The 17,759-nt window shown below is 33.6% G+C and overlaps 1 protein-coding gene across 4 annotated transcripts in view; it reads left to right on the forward strand.

Moving 5' to 3' along the window:
- LOC118199130 (uncharacterized) overlaps nt 1–17,759 on the forward strand; it is a 201,428-nt gene that overhangs the window by 118,645 nt on the left and 65,024 nt on the right. For all 4 annotated transcript variants that reach the window (XM_085821777.1, XM_085821778.1, XM_085821780.1 and 1 more), the window contains 2 exons: nt 2,138–2,223; nt 13,126–13,257. In XM_085821777.1, the coding sequence (XP_085677903.1) occupies nt 2,138–2,223; nt 13,126–13,257 (218 nt within the window). The remainder of the gene's footprint in view (nt 1–2,137; nt 2,224–13,125; nt 13,258–17,759) is intronic.

The following is a 17,759-nucleotide window of genomic DNA, read 5'->3' on the forward strand; positions in this document are numbered from 1 at the left end:
ACTTGCTTTATAATTATTAATTTAATGCCTCTTTTTCTTAAAGCAATGAGTGTGTTAGAAAAATTATTTTTTTTTCCTCTCTTTTATAGAGGCTTAAATAGTCTTAAGAAAATCAGGTAGCTCCCTGAGATATTTCATGCAAGGGGACAAAAAATTTACTAAGGCATTTTAAAACAAATGAAGTTGTTTCCAAACTTAAGCCTAATTATAAAGTATCATTACATTTAGATCAAGCATTTTTTTTAATTAATTAATTAATTTATTTATTTTTTTTTTTTTTCTTAAAGCATTTTCTTTACAGTTGCTTGATACAGAAAGTATTAGAACATTTCGAGAATAGTTTGGGGACTTTTTAGCCCAAAGAGCTTTAGCTCTAATAGGCTATTAATTTCGTTTTGGCATTTTGCATTGAAAACTTTAAATGTTGGTTCACTTTTCAAATTGTTGCCACCAAATATTATCGCCCTGTGTTATATTTAAAGATTTATTTTATATTTAAATAAAGAAGAATCTGAATAAATGTATATATGTTTCTCGCATTTTGATAAAACAACAGTACCTAGAGCCATCAAATTTTGAATAATGTAATTTTCTAACAAATTTGGGCATCTCTATTAAAATTATTTTAATTATTAATTTAATGCCTCTTTGCTCTAATTTGGAAAATTAAGCCCTAATTTGGAATTTGAAATTTGTTTTATTATCGATTTCATATTTTCTAACACTTTAATGAATTCTTGATAAACAAACTCAATGATTTCAAAGCGAGCAATGGCAAAACTCTGCAGGAAAAAAATTTTTTTTTTTATCTCCAGTGCTCGAGACTGTGTATCAGAAATTCTAAAGATATGCTCATTGTAAAATTATTTCAGTATGATTTAAGTTTGTTTAGACAAACTGACTTCACTAGACCAGACCGAAGGCTACCTACGCAAATTCTGTGTGTATGTGTGTGTAAGGACCACATATTTGAACTGCTTGTTATTTTGCTGTAGACCCGACACCTAAAATTCCAAACCCTTAATTATAATGATTTTTTCTTTGTGTAATGCTAAAAAAATACAAAATTTAACCTCAAATAGCTTTTTTGATAGAAACATTTCCAACATAAAAATGTGATTATTTTGTTATTATCTGTTCAAAAGAATATTCTTTCTTTTTTTCTGGATTCCAGAGACATGGGAAACTAATATAGGGTTCTAGTTAAATTGAGTGACCTTGGCACTTAGAACTTGAGAAGAGTGTAGCGAATATTTGCTGTTCTTCTGACAACTGCAAGAATAAGACACAAAGAAGGGTTAAATTGCCCTTTTTATTTTAACTTGAGATTATTTACAGATGGTCATTCTCGGGCTTACATTAAAGCCCCCACATCGGTTTAACTTAAGATGGAAAATAAGAAACCAAATTAATTCTAATTAATTAAAACTTAGCTGAAGCTGTACAGAAATAACTAACCGAATTGGCCCTTATTAAAACCTCTCCAGCGAATACTAACAGATATGTACAGATGTGGCTGAACGTAGTAAGATTGGTTTAAAGCAACGACGTGGCCAAGAGGCAGAACATGCTCTACTGAGAAATTCTGAACTGTTCTACAGAAGTGACTGAAACTTCCCATTAAGTACTGATGCTACCTCATTTACATAAAACATGATACTGAAAACTCATTCTGGCAGAGAATTGTAGGTAGGAAACAAAAAAGTAAAGGAAAGGGTTTCAAAATTAAAAATAACTATTAGGAAATTAAAAATAATGCCTGCAAACTGTTTAGCATGGCATGTAATATGCGATCTACTGCTTTTAGTTTTTGTCATTGTTTAGATGACAGCACTAAAATTGGTTGTTGTTTTAATTGTTCTTTTTCCTGCTATTTTATCATGCATTCATATTTAAAAGTGGCATATTAATGGTGCCGAGCATAAAGGATTTTTTTTAATAGTTTTTGAACAGAAACCTGTGGTCTCTGATGCAATGCTAATCTGAAAGTTTTTTTTTTTTTTTTTTTTTTTTTTTTTTTTTTTTTTTTTGTGTGTGTGTGTGTGTGTGTGTTTGTAATTTCAACTTTTAATTCAAGCATTTATTTATTTTGAAATTTTTTTTCGTTCTTATATACTAATAATTTTACGATAGGTAGAAGCTGATCTCAATGACAGGTTATTATCATTCGAAGAAGAAAACAAAAATTTGAGAACATCTGTTACTAGTCTGCAAAATGAAAAAGTAAGTAGTTTTCTTAGGTTGTTTTTATAATTCACTTGCATGTCTTCATAACCTATAACTGTAACTAACTGACTAAGCCTTTAATTAGTTCAATGACATTTGTTGAGTGAAGAGGTTCCTTTAAGGTTTGAGTAGATTGGATTCAGGGCTAACTGCTTAATGAGTGGAATTATTTTTTAATCAACTGCATTATCAAAAAAAATTTTTTTTAATATATATATATATATATATATACTTGCACATTTTTTATTTGTTAAAATTATTTAAGCTGTAAGCTGTCCTTTGTCATAAATCTTTCTGTTTCTATGAACTTTAATGTAAAAAAATTAGTTAACTGTGATATTTGGTGAAAAAACTTTTGGAAAAATTTGTTTTATAATTTTATGTAGAATCTATAGTGTAGACGAGAAATGGAGAAAAGTCCTGTTTCCTGCTACAACTTTGTAGAGATCTTCAATAATAAATCAGATGATTTGAGACTCTATTTATACTTGTTGAAAAATAACAGATACAGCATTTGCAGAGATAGTAAACTGCTAAAAAAAACTCCAAGAAAACACATGGAGTAGTGAAATTTCTTCTTAACGTGCAGTTAATATTGCCAATCTCAAATTTGTTCATCTAACAATTTAAAGCAGTAATCACTGAGCAATATGTTCTGTAACACAGAGGGTGGGTTTTTTTTTTTTTTTTTTTAATCTGAAAAGTATCTGAAAAATTACCCCTAGGCCTCTGGAGTGCAGTTTTTGGAAACTTCCGGTATCAAATTGGAAGAAAAAAAATGTCATTGTAAAATATAAAATTTAACAATAAAGCAACTTTATTTTGGCTTAAATTTTGAATTAAAACTCTGTTGATTTTAAGGAATTGGATACAGATCCCTTTTCTATTGCATCATACCCTTGAGCCAAAAACTTAGTTTCCAGTAGTTGATCGGGAAAACAGGCATATTACGGTGAGTGATATTGCAGCAAAGATTAGCATTAGTGTCAGAACAACCCACCATTTTTCATTACATAATGATGTTCAAGAAAGTGCGAAATGGGTTCTGACACATTTGACATCAGAAATGAAAGAAAGATGCATGGATGTGTGCATAAACTTCAGGTGCATTTTTATGAACCTGAATGAAAGCGTGCTTCAATGGAGTGGTGATACTTATCTCCAAAACCCAAGAAGGTGTGAACTGAAGGAAGTGTTGGTAAGATCATGTCGACTTTGTTTTGGGACCATAAGGGAGCAATTGTTGAACATTATGTGCTGAGAAGTCAAAATGTAAACTGTGTGACATACACAAACCTTTTGTGGAAGAATTTTAAACCAGAAATTTTGAGGCAGCAGCATGGACTACTGTCTAGTGGCATCCTGGTTACTGCCTGTGAGGCTGCACACTACTAGAGTCTTATTAGATGAGCAAAGTTCTGCTCAAAATCTATGCCAATCAAAGGTTCTTTTTTTGCTAACTTCTATAATATTACCTGGTTATGAAAATTTGCCAAATGCTGTCAACTTTATGACAACATTTATCACGCGAGTTTAATAGAATAGTTTCAGTAGATATCTCTGGTTCTACTTAAGTTATGTGATTATAATAATTAATAACAATTATAAAAAAAGTGTCTTTCATCGAATGAAAGCTTTACTAAATAATACATGAAACAAACAGGAATGCAAGTGACCTCAAATTCAGGATTAAACAAAATGCATAATTTAAAAAAAAAAAAAAAAAAAAAAGATGCATCTGGAAACTTAAAATTGTAGTCTAATACCTGGAAAAGTTTTAAAATGCCCAAAAATTAAAAAAAAAAAATCTTTGTAAAAATCATAAAATTGTAAAATTTCAATCTGCATTGTAGATATCTAGCAAGAAAATCATATATTTAAAGCAAACAGTTCAAAGTAGTGGCACCAGATAGCAGGGAAAAAATTACTGTGGTAATCTTTCTTCATAAATTAATACCATGTAGAGTCTTATGCACTTACTTCAGAAATGGCTTAGCTATTTGAAATGTTGTTGTCCATCTTTTCATGAACCTTCACATGAGACCTGCAGTAAGTACTTTTTCCAAATGAAGATGCTGTACTTGGCACCAAATCTGGGAACTGTAAACAATAAACACCTCAAAAAAGTTTCCTTCAATTTGTATTTGATGAAACTAAAATTACCACAAAATGTAACTGAATAAATAAATAAAAATGACACACAACACAACAAGAATATATGTAAAACCAATAACAAACAAGCAATACAGATATTTTCCAAAACATTTTCAGTATTGTATATTATTAATATATCACCTCTATTCAGTTAAATTAATCTGAAAATAAAACTTGTTTGTTAACCGTTTGATGGCTAACAAGACATGTATGCTCCACTAAAAGTTTAAAAATTACTGCTGTGTTAAAAGTACTTAATCTCCTGAATTCTTCCAGTAGTTGGACAATCAAGATGCCACTGTGCTCGTTGTACACAAATGAACATAGAGTAAAAAACAAATATGAGTTGCCCAATGTATAATGTTGGTTTATGCAAAAAATTCTTTTTACCCTGTACCATATGATGTAAATCTATTTTATATATTAAAGTTTTGCAGAATAATAGGTGTCCTTATATTAAGTCAATCGCTACGTGTGAGACATAAGTATCTAACCATTAACCACGGCTGGGACATATGTATCTCAGCCTTTGGCTTGAAAGTCATTTGCAAAATAATCCCAGATGCTAAATTTACTTTATTTATGACATATGTTGTTCACTTGGCTAGAAAACGGGATATTTTTTTTTAATTCGTAGTCAAAGGCTTAAATGTAGAAGGTTTTCCCAGCATAAACTGCTAAATAAAAACTACTAGCAATGATTACAGTCAAAAGTCGTTAATCCGAACCTCAAAGCTACAAACTTTCTGCGCATGCGTCAAAGCATGCATGTAATACTTCTATGCATGTGCATAATACGTTTACGTATGCACGTTTAATGTATAACAGACAGTATAAGCTAAGCTAAAATTATCTAATTATCTATTTCAGTTAATGTTGCAGATTGCGTTGTTCCTTAATCTTCTAATTAGATCTGGCTTATTATTTTTTGCAGACTCTTAGAGCAATTTTATAAAAGTAAGCTTGAACTTTCGATTATGTCAAATAGAATTTCTGATATGTATTTACTAATATGTAAAGGATCTACAAAGCGAAAGTATGTTTCGGTATCTATCAAACAAAAAGTGGAATTGCTGCAAAAAATGGATAAAGGCATATCCTTTGTTTCTCTAACCATTCCGAAATCTGTTTATCAATTTCACGCTGCTCTGCGGGGGGGGGGGGGGGGAGACGTCGCGGCGCGCAATGAACTGAAAGTTGATCTGTCAGCACTATCCTTATCTTCAGGGCAAATGTTTTTATTTTATTCAGCTTATAATTCCTTACTAAATGTAGTATTTCATCTCTATGTACTCCATCTTTGATATGATTTAAATCAAATTCCTCGTCATTATAAATATGACAAGTACACATCAAATAGTTTTCTGGTTGCAATTTTCTATTTTCGACTATGCGTAATGTATGCTTTACACATGCGCACGTTGAAAGAAATGTTTAATAAAGTAAACAGATAAATATTAAACTTTTTTTTTTGTAAATTTTGATACCCTTTAGATCATAATTGCTCTTTATTTCATAGATTACAGTTTCATATTTTTAATTTTATAATTTCTGCATGCCATCTTACCAGATTTAAACTGATGATCTATAATCCGAAATCGTCGAAGTCCCGACAAGTCCGGATTAAAGACTTTTGACTGTATTAATGTATACTTTCTTAATGCAAAATAATAATAATAATAATAATAATAAACTGAGTTTTTTACGTGATTTAATATAATCAATATCTATTTTTAGCATGCAAGAAATAAATAACAAACAGTTTCGCATTAAATTTGGTAGAACTTATCAAAGATTCAGACAGCATTGAAAGCTGAGTCATTAATATAATACAATATGTATCATTGGTACAGGTGACGGAGGACGGGGACGCCTGAAGTTTAACAGAGGTTAACAGGCATATGTCTTGCGTCCTCCCCTGGAGTTTATTTAATAGTTATAAGTGTGGATACATACATATTGTATTACACCTAAAAATGGTGTTCAATTTTCTTCTGCTCCCTATACAGTCAGAGATTAGATGGTAGAGCATTAGAGTGCATATGTCAGTGCAAGTAATGCATGTAAGCCCTATTACTCTGGTTGACAGAGGTCCTGGCCATATGCTGCAGTGGTGGTTATTATTTTGCAGATTTTATTCATGGCCACTCTGTTTTTGGCTAGGAACTTGTGAAATGCTGAGATATTGGCTGGTATCGGGAAGTGGAACTGTTCCGTGAGTGGGCACTGAAAGATATAATGGTCCGGTAACCCCTCACCCCCGCAAACACAGCGATCCGTTGTTGAGATGGTGCGGCGGTAGAAGTAATCCGGGAAGGGACCATGACCAGTAATGAAGTTGGTAAGGGGAGCAATTGCCATAAGGCGCTCCGTGGTTACTTTTGGCAAGAAGCTATGCGCTCTCCTTCCCGTGTCGCCCTGATCCCATTCTCTTTGCCACCACTGGATAGCGGTATTTCGCTGTTGACTTTTAAGGAAAGATGGTGGTGCTGATACTGATATCGGTCTGGCATTTTGGTTCGAAGCAGCCTCTTTAGCGAGTTCATCCGCTGTCTCATTACCCATGTTACCTGCATGGGATCCATACTAGGTCAACATGTGTGTGCCGATTATCTTTTAGGATATGCTGCAGTCGTATGATCAGCGGGGAGGCATGACTATGTTTGTCAAGAGCAAGCAGTGTCAACATACTGTCTGTATAAAGCTGCACATGTGTGATGTTGTTGAGCACCATGTATTCAATGGCAGCTGTTATGGCAACTACTTCTGCTTGAAAAATGCTATTATTTGGATTGAGGTACCCTTTCCAATGGTGTGCAGCATGGCCTTGCCTGCAGTATATAAAGGCACTACCTACACCCTCAACAGTTTTCGAGCCATCTGTGTAGAACGCATGCATATTAGGGTTTCCTTCTGGTTGACTTCGGGACGGTTTGAGGATAGTGTGAATGCCAAGTCCCTTGTGTGCTGGGTGCGTGTGGAGAGGAGTACATAGATGTTCGTAATTTGCAGGGCTATGTAAGGTGCCTGCAAAGGTTGCGTCTTTCTGTAGATGTATTATTTTAGTATATGTGGCCTCTAGCTCCACTTGGATATGAAGTGGTATGATGCCTGCCAAGGTGAGTGCTCCATAAGTTGCAGTGGTGCGGTAGGCTCTGCATAAGCCTATGGCGAATGGGCGCTGTAGTGATAGGAGTTGCTTAACCTTGTGTGCGTTCATGGGTTGTGCCCATATAGCTGCCGCATAGAGTGCCACCTTCTCAGCTACAGTTTTATAAAGTACCTTTTGAATGTGGGGATTCCGTGCCCAGTTCCGGCCTTGGAATTGTCGTGATCTCCTGGCAATTGCAGATGTTTTAATCTTTTGTGCCTGGATATGCGGAAGCCAAGTCAGACCTGGGTCCCATATTATCCCAAGGTATCTTAAAGTTTTTATGACCTTAATATTCCGGCCTTGTAGTTTGATACATGGGCTACGTGTTGGATTTGTACCCTTTCTTGGAAAGATGATAGCAGTGGACTTTGTGGTGGATGTTTTGAGTTTTAGCTCTTCACAGAGGTTGGCAAAGATAGTGCATGACTTCAAGCTCAGCGCATGTGCGGCCTCTGACCAGTAATGCCGCGTCGTCCGCGTATGCATACTAACACAGTATGTTGTGGCCACCTTGCCTCTAAGACTTTATTAAAGGTGAGGTTCCATAGCAGAGGCCCTGCACAGGATCCCTGTGGACACTTGTGTTATTGAAACAGTACTACTGTTGTTAGAGATCATCAGTTGCCGGTCTGCCAGATAGTTGTCCAGAACTTGATAGATATTTCTTGGGCATCTTGCCTCATGGCAGGCCACCAGAGGGTATTGAACGCACTTTGCAAATCTATCGATATAAAAGCCGTCTGGTAGCCCTGCGATTTGTTCTGAATTATGACTTCATGGATTCGCTGCAGGGCATGAGTGGTAGAACTGCCTTGTTTGAAGCCAAATTGTCTTGGGCTAATGCTTTGGTATTGATGTAGATGAAATTTTAGCCTGTTGACAATGAGCTTCTCGTAAATCTTTCCCATCGCCGACAGAAGGCAAATTGGCCTAAAGGAACTCGATACTAGGGGGTCTTTATCCTTTTTTAAAAATAATACCACATTGCCTTTTTTGAAAGCTGTGGGGAATATTTTATAATGCAGAAGCTGGTTGTAGTATTTATGGAAGTAGGATGGTCGTGCCTGATATGCAACTTTGATAATTGCATAATCGAGTCCGTCTGGACCCGGGGCCTTTTTTAGTGGCAGATACTGGAAGATATTACGTATCTCCTGTGCAGAAAACTGTATATCCTTCGGTGTGCATGGCGAGCTTGTATCTTCTCTAATTTGCCTCTGTTCTGAAGTATCTGCTTGTGTATCATCTGTGGGAAAGATAGCATTTAAAAGTTCCTTGGCGGTGGAGGCCGCTACGTCCATAGTATGTGGTGCCGTTGATTGAACTGGTACTTGCGCTGGTTGGAAGATCTTCTGCGTTGCCAGTTTGTGTAAAATTCCATGTGGATTACTGTTACTGGTGCAGAAAGATCTCCAGCTGTTAATTTTAGCTTCAAGAATTGCTTTCTTGTAGGCGGCCCTTTCTTGCCAAAAGGCCATAAGGATGTTGGAAGCTACAATTTCGTTGGTAGCAGATCTGAGGCGGCAGCGCAGAGCTCTGCACCTCTGTTTCATCTCTCTGTCTTCCCGTCCACCAGGATATGCCTTGGAGTTTTTTGCCGGTCCTTGTAGGGAGGATCTGCTGACATATTTGTCTGAGTAATGACAGAATGTGGTCTGTGTAATCATCCAGTTCTTGGGGGGTGGTAAGCTCTTCTAGTATGTCTTCTTCTCTGATGAGCAGCTCCTGAAAGGCAAATTTCAGTCGTCGTATCTTTCCACCCGGTAGTTTGAATCTCTGGAGGATATTAATGCTGGCTTCAAGTGTTAGTGTGAAGTGGATGTAATGATGATCTGAGTTACTCTCATCATCTAGAACATCCCATGAGCTAAAGTTGTTGGCAAAATTAGCAGTTGAGAGTGTAAGATCAGGCCATCCTTTATGATAGGTATTGTCATAGGTTGGTTGTGCCCCTTGACATAATAATGTCATAATAATGTAAATGTAGATCGTGACAGGCCATAAAGTCTTCCATGTCTCACCCTTTAGACGTTGTGTCTTGGTAGCCCCATATAATATTATGTGCATTGAAATCTCCTCCAACGACGTGAGGTACTGTTGGGCATTTCTGTTTCACTCGTATAAAGTTGCAAGTCACATTCGTAAGACCTTCCGTGGGCGTGGAGTAGACAGAGGTTAGGAGGAATTGCTGCTCTTCAAAGATGACTAGAATAGTAACGAAGTCTCTTTCTGTGGTTACTATGTATGGAGACCAGGAGGGGTTGCAGCAGACAATGGCTGCCCGTGGTGCTTGTTCTGCATTGGCTTTCTTCTGAAAAATTTTCCATGCCAGTGGTAGTCTTGCCACTTGGCCCTCGCGACAATAAGGTTCTTGAATTATCAAGAAATCTAAGTTATATTGAATAGCATGCTGGACTACCTGCGTGGTCGCGGCTACCGCCCGTTGTAAGTTAATTTGTATCATTGGTACAAATGTCTTAGTGATAAGAGGGAAGAATGGCCTAGAATAATTTTTGTAATGTCTTTTAAGAAGTTATAGATTCATATTGAAATACGGCCAAATAAATTAAGACAATAGATTTAAAGTACCAACAGCATTTGGCATTAAAATTAATGAAATATCTTTTTCTTACGGCAGTTTGGGGAAAACTGGAGTTTCTTAGTGAAACCCTTGGCCACCTGGATGGTTAATGAAGATCCCAGGAGTTATTAACCTTTAAAATATAGAAGAGATGATGATAATAATACAAAAGGCAGCAACTAAAGCAGCAAAACTACCTCTTATTGACCACTATTAATGATAGAATGTGATCTTAATATCAACAATAATGTTTCTTGTAGAATTGTTGAGTAGGATCTAAAGAAAAGGTGGATTTGCCTGTTTCAATCCATGTCTCTTGACTATAAAACAGGTAAAACGCTGCATGGGAAAATTAATTTAACATGAAAGGCAGTGATCTCTGTTCATTTAAGTAAATTTTAATTTGTCACTTAAGTTATATTTTGCATCTGAATCTAGTAGCAAAATCATCATTATCTGCATAAGTAAGACTAAGTTCATCTTGGCCCAGAAATTTCAATTTCAGTAGTCTCATTTTTTTTTCATTGACAGAAAATTTAGATTGGAAAGGTGTAATTTTAACTTCATGTTCTAGAACTGTGGTTCTTTTCTCTCTCATATACCCTTGAATAAGACTTTGTAATATAGAGTACCCCTAACCACCGATTTCAGCACCCCCAAACCATAATTCCATAAATTATTATAATCCTCTTTTATTTTAATACCATGAAATTAATAGGTTGTAATAAGTAAGGTCAGAAAAACAATGAAACAAAGATTGATCATTGCATTATATATTTTAAATGTATATAGTGATAACATATATTTGAAACTAAAGCAGTACATTATTAATGTGTTGTAATTGTTTTGAATATCAGCTTTTCTAAAATAAAAATGAAAAAATATGTAATTTGAAGAATTTATTGATTGTTGAGGAGATATATGCCTATATTAAAACCGTTAAGTAGTGTTGCCTCACTGTAATATACTAAACTTATAATCATTTTAAAGGGAATTAATATATAATTTCATACATGCTAAATCTAAAACAAAAATTAAAACTCTTATCTCGAAAGATTCAATGCATTGGTACCCTCAACAACACGCACACACACGCACAAAAAAAAAAAAAAAAAAAAAAAAAAAAGAGTATTTTTTTATTCTTGCTTACTGTTGATTCAAAAGTCATCAGACATGTCTTTGTTTCTCCAAGAAATTGCATTTTTTGAGAAAAGAATGCTATTAGATTTTTAATATGTTCTTTTTTAAACGTGCACTCAGCAGCATCAAATTTTTAGCAGTTGTTTGGTTTTTACCACTTTCAGCGATAACTTATCGTGTAGGGTGTTTCTTTCGCATTTCATCCTCTATGTTAACTAATAATACATCGTAAGACTCTTTAGGAAAAAATTTATTAATCTATGCATATAATTGGGGTATTTAAATCATGGAACATTAGCAAGGTTTCGTATATCCATTGAATAAAATTTCCTACATGGTGCATAAGGAGGATTTGGGGCTTTCCTTTTCTCTTGTGAGTGAAAATACATATATATAGTATTTAGGATATTTTTTTTTTCTTTTAAGAACCACTGTTTAGACTTTCCTACCTACTAGTCTTACCAGAAGCATTAAAAAGCTAATAGCATTCATCCCAGCCTATCTGGTTTTTTAGAAATGCTTGGTACTGTAGAAATTTTAGTTCTGTGTAAAAATCTACTTTTGAATCTCTTATAACATAACTGTAAAGAAAAACAGCTGCATAACTCATTTTATAATTCTAAACTAAACTCAGTGGCGCAACAGCCCTAGTGGGCCACGGCCTGCTGTGCCCCGAAATCTCCTTTTTCGACCTTGAGTCCCGGAGTGCATCAGCATAAGCCCTGGGCAAGTGCTCAGCTTGTCACGCTGTTTAGTCCCCAAGCGATCATTTTATCGACCCATTCAAGTGATGACAGGCTGAGTCAACCTTGCCCAGTCGGGGATCGACCCCAGACCTGGGGCCACTTCGCCACCGGGTGATCCCATTTGATGATTCACTGTATGTTAAAAATATTATTGGCTTCCAGTCATTTTATTTTATATGACTTGCTATGGCTAAATAGAAAGTGGGTGGCTACGTATGATGAGTAAGGAACTGAGCAGTATAAATGATGTTGGCGGGATAATTTACAATTAATTACATTATTTTTCATACATACTTTGTTCAGTGATAGTCACTTTCCTTTTTTTTTTTTCTTTTTATTTTCCACTTTCCCTTTTCAAACTTACTTTCCTTTTTATTCAATCACAGATTTAAACTTTTTAACACTTTTTTATCACTATTCATTATAATACTTTATTTTCCACTATTACTGTTAATTTTTTCAAGTATCCATTATCAAAGCTGTCGCATACCACAAGTTAGCAACTGCTTTTCCGTAAAGTAGCAATGGACTGATTTCCAAAAAGAATTTCATCCGCCATGTCAAGATAGCTGGGTTAAATAGCTTGTTTTGTTTTATGATAAAAGTAAATCATACAATATAAATATTAATTTTAAATGCTTTTTTTATTTTTGTAGTTTGGTGCAGAAAGTATAATCATTCTTAATCATCCCCCATACTTGCTGGATTTGGCTATTTTCTGTTTGAATTATTTAATTTCCAAACACTGAAAATTTATTCTAATTTTTGTGTGTGTGTGTGTGTTTTTCCCCTTAAGTTTATGTGATAAATATCAGAAATATGTATTAAACTGGACTTTTAAAAATCATAGTTTTCAGTACTTCTGCTTTTGTAAATGATAGGAAATAACAAATAAATATTTTTAGTTTAAGAGCTTTAGTTCCTATATTAACAATGTGATCACTGTCATTTTAGTGAGCCTTTTTTTCTTTTTAATGATGAAGTTTTGAATTTTAATGTTTCAAGTAATTTCTAAAAGAATTTTTCATTGCTTTAATCTTTTCAAGCTTTAATCTTAAAAATCAGTAGTCATTGTCTTGTGTGTATTATAATTTCTTTTTCAATTTTATTGCCCTTTTGTGTAGAATTCTCTTCTGAGTGAATTGGAAACAGTAAAAAAATCTTTCTCAGATCTAACAGGAGTTTGTGCCAGTCATGAAAGACAAATAGAGGAACTTACGGATTCATATCAAAAAGCAAAATCAAAGGCTGAACAGGTATGCATTGTTGTTAATTGAGAAGTTAGTTGCATGCAAATTTATTTAGAATATTCTGTATTTAATTGAGCTGTTATATAAAGTACTTTAATTAACCAATTATTATGATTTAAACCCGTATTACAACTTCTCCTTTTGATAGTCCTCACCATAATGCAAATTAGTAGGTTGAGTATCTAAGTTAAGGGTTTTGAATGTTTTAGTTTTAGAGTTTTGGGCAGTCTTGCCTGCAGTTTACATCCTGTCACCAGTTCTTCCAGAAATTATTCCAACTTCAGCCATTTTGCTAGCCTCCGTAAAAACGTGCCATTTAAAAATACTGAGCCAGCATAAATAGGCCAACTTGTGTAGTCTCTGGTAACAATATTTGAATTTGGATTTCAACTTATATTATTTTAAATACCGAGAAGTGGTGGAGGTTATATGAATGCACAAGTGGGTCCTTCTGTTTTATTTAAAGATATAATGAAAATGCTATTTGCAACATTTTTATGACTTTGCCCTACTACTTTTAAATAGTGCAATAATTCACTTGTCAATCAACTAGGATCTGAATGGCATTGATTCATACTTCTACGCAAATAGAACCCTATAACTTAAGATTGTGAAATTTGTTGGTGTTCTATTATTTTTTCAACTTATCCAAAGTTATAGGGGGGCCTTTTTTATTTGTTTAAAGTCATTCAAATTTAGTGTGTAAAATTAATTTGTTCAAAGAATAGTTTATATGTATATATGTTATGCAAAATAAATTAAAAATATGTTTAAAATCTATTCCATATTCAGTCTGGAACAAATAATATGCAAAATAAAACATTAGAAGCATTGTGGCAAACTGCATGATTGGCATAAAATTGCCAAAATCAGAAATGAAAAGGAAAAATGAAATTTATATCTTTCATTGCATGGATGGTGCAACAACAGAAGTAAGTACATACCAGTCTGTTAAACTAAAGTTTAATGAATAATCTCAGAGGCTGTAGTAAGTAGTGGTATGATGCAGTAAGAGTCAATTTGATTAGGTTTAAACTGCTTTTTACTTGTGTGTGTGTATGTGTGTATAGAAGATGTAAAAGTATGAAGAACAATTTATTACCAAATTAAACTTAATTGGAACAGTCCTTTAAATTCTTAAGATGTAATGGCGTATCTAAAAGTGTGGGATGTATTTAGCACCACTAGATGAAGTAGAATTAATAGAACTGTTAGTAGAACTGTTGTTCAGAGGCTCGTATGCACAGTAAAGAATCCATCGATTTAAGACAACACACTTTATTTAAACAAGACAACACAATAACGAATAAAAAGAGTACACAGCATATAACATATCATTATCTCTGTACGCTCGAATGACGGACATGTCAGAAAAAGAGACAGCTGCACCTTCATAATTAATATGCATGCACATAAGAAAAAAAGTTTGCTCGCTTCCACCCAACATCCCCATCCTGTGAGCAACACTTTTTCAATACAAAAATGAAATACAAACAAACAATATATAACACATTACATTAAGAAATAAGGGAAATTATTTTCAAGGTATATATTAATTTTTCTTCACTGACACTCTTAGTAAGATTATCAGTTTGCGAATGTTCCACTTTAATGACATTGTCTTTCACTGAGTCCTTCATAAAATGGAAACATAAGTTCATGTGTCTGGATTTTGTAGAAGATCTGGCACAGTTGATCCACTGGATAGCAGCTTCACTGTCTTTATTCAAAAGTTGAAGAGCGAAATCACTTTCTCTTTGATCAGAATAAAATGAAATGTTCACACTTGTAAGTTGCGACTTCTTTCTTTCTTTGTTAGTTTTGGATAACTCACTTTTTGGATTTGTGTTTCTGTAGTAGCAATCTTCCGTGATGTGACCAGGCCATTGGAAATGTAGCAAATTCTTGGATTATAGTTTTTATTTCTCCTTGATATGAATGCCTCAGCGTTGGTTTCGTCAGGTCATTTCCTGTCCGTTGAACTGTATGTAAACTCTTCCTCATGGAGTATTTCGAGCATTTCATTAATTGTTTTTTCATGCTGAGTTTTGTAAATTTCCCTAATTCAAGAAAATTTTCCACAAAGTTCACGGACTGTGTAAAACACCAATTCCTGAGGAGATACTTCTAGTCCTAGTGATTGGCACTTAGTTGCTATTCCTCTCACTTTTGTAATATAATCATTACCCGACTCATGCAACTTCATTTCTAAGTTTTTAACTTATTACCGGCATCTATTTTTCGATCTTCGGCTTGTCCCTTAAATGTTGATTTTATTTTCTCCCAAAGTATTTTTGCATTCTCTTCTGTGGAGAACTGAAATGCCTGTTGATCCGATAGTAAAAATTTTATATACACTACGGTGTCAGCTTTTTTCTCATTCCATAATCTTTCATCTTTCTTGTCTAAGTTTTCTGGTTTTATAGTCAAAATTACTGAGTCAAGTCTTTTCAATGCCCAAATAAAATAGTTCTCCCCAGTTAATTCAGGAAAAATCCACTTCTCCATTTCTAGCTACCATCGAGACAGTTTCAGTTTCTACTTGGTATTTTACATCCAATTCTTCTTGATATAACTACGCTGTGCATTTGTTGTTCAGAGGCTCAGGACGACATTCTTTATACAAGCAAATAACTTTATACAAACACCTTAAACAAATAACTAATAAAAAGAGCACACAGTAAATCATATTGACCATCACACAGCATATTAGCATATCACCATCTACGTACACTCGAATGACAGATGTAGAAGAGACAGCTGCGCCAGCATAATTAGTATGCATGTGCATAAGAAAAAAAGTTCGCTTGCCTCCACCCAACAAGAATTCTAGAACAATTAAAAAGATATGTACTAAGAAATTCATCATAAAAAAATAGATTATGTTTAACTACCAAGCTGCTCTTGTTTCTTCCAAAATTTTATCTGGTTATTCAGTACATTGTAATTTCCAATAATTTGCACAGTAGTGTTTTTCATCTGTCAGGAAAAAGTGAATTGGTGCCTTCTGTAATTAAGCTGTCATCTAATATCAAGTTATCTTCAATAAAATAGATCACCTGTCTCTATCTCTCATACACATTTATACATATAGCAGAAATACGGACTTTCAAAACAAAAGTCCAGTACTATAAAGTAGCTGAGATTATAAAAAAATAATGTAATTTAAGCTAATAAATCACTGCTTACTAGGCCGTGTTATAGAAAAACTTCCTGTTTAATGAATAAAGATTATAATTCATAATATAAATTTTGGTGAAAATGCCTTGCCCTTCTGTAACCACATGTAAAAGGTGAGTGCCTAAAAATTTAAATTTGATTTAAAAATGTAAAAATGATTGATATAACAGTTAAAAACACTTCCAAGAGACTCATCAGGGGGTATATTCATCTTCATTACAATCAATTATTATCCTCTAAAATCATTCATGTTATTTCTGTAAAATAATTTCTGAAATCATTCATGATAGTTATAAGTCATCCTAATTTTGTATTTATATTAAGGATGTTTTCAAAAATCAGAAACTATGCCTGTACACTTTTTCAGAATCCTCAGTTATGTATTGATTAATGAATTTATAACAAATTTTTCAATTTAAAGCTGAATGGGATTACTAAAAGTTATGAATTTGTAAATGTCATTAAAAAAAAAATAATCAAACAAAGGAGATGTGACAAAAAGTGCTGTATAAAGCAAAAGTACAAAATACTAAAAAACAATTACAATAAAATTAATACCATATCTATACAATCTAGAACTAAAAGTCATGTCAAATTTTTACTGAGAAATGGTGTAATTATCTACCATTCATTGTTTCAAAAGCATGTGACTATTAATGCTTCAATTTCAAGCAGAAATGGATTGCCTATGGAATAACAGTTTGCAAGAAAAATCTGCGAGAAAATGTTCAGGTGTGAACTGTAATTTTTGAAATGATGAAACATTAAGCATGTTCTGACAAGAAAGTTATGAAAAACAAAGAAAGGTATTAGAGCAGTATAAAATCTGTACAGTGCTGTGTGTGACTGCATAGTGTCTAACGAAAACTGAAATTGACCTGTTAGTCAAAGTTGCCAAAAGACTATTTTATATACATAAGTACATAATTATAAATCTAGAAAGTTGTGAATCCCCCTCTAGTAACTGTAAAATTATAGGGTGTAATTAATGCCAGCTTTTTTTATGATAGATATTATTGAAATCATTAGGAATATTATAAGCAAGTATTTTGTTTATGTAAATATATTTTTTAATTATATTTACATTATTTTGTCTTGGAGGTGAGAAATTTCTGTACAAATATTTCAATTCCAATAAGCTGATTAAAAATAATATTTCATATTACTTTTTTGAAAATGTAACACCAGTTAATTATTTTATTGGTGTCAAAATGAAAAATATCTTCTTTTATCATGAAGTTTAACTTCATTGTAATTGAGAATGTTTAAATCAAGATTTTCACCAACATTTATTTCTATTATGAATCAGATTTCATTTGCCATATTTT

The sequence above is a fragment of the Stegodyphus dumicola genome, chromosome 8, assembly GCF_044657685.1.
Source record: "Stegodyphus dumicola isolate Sdum_Otavi_A_Nest chromosome 8, ASM4465768v1".
In the NCBI taxonomy this organism is placed as follows: domain Eukaryota; kingdom Metazoa; phylum Arthropoda; class Arachnida; order Araneae; family Eresidae; genus Stegodyphus; species Stegodyphus dumicola.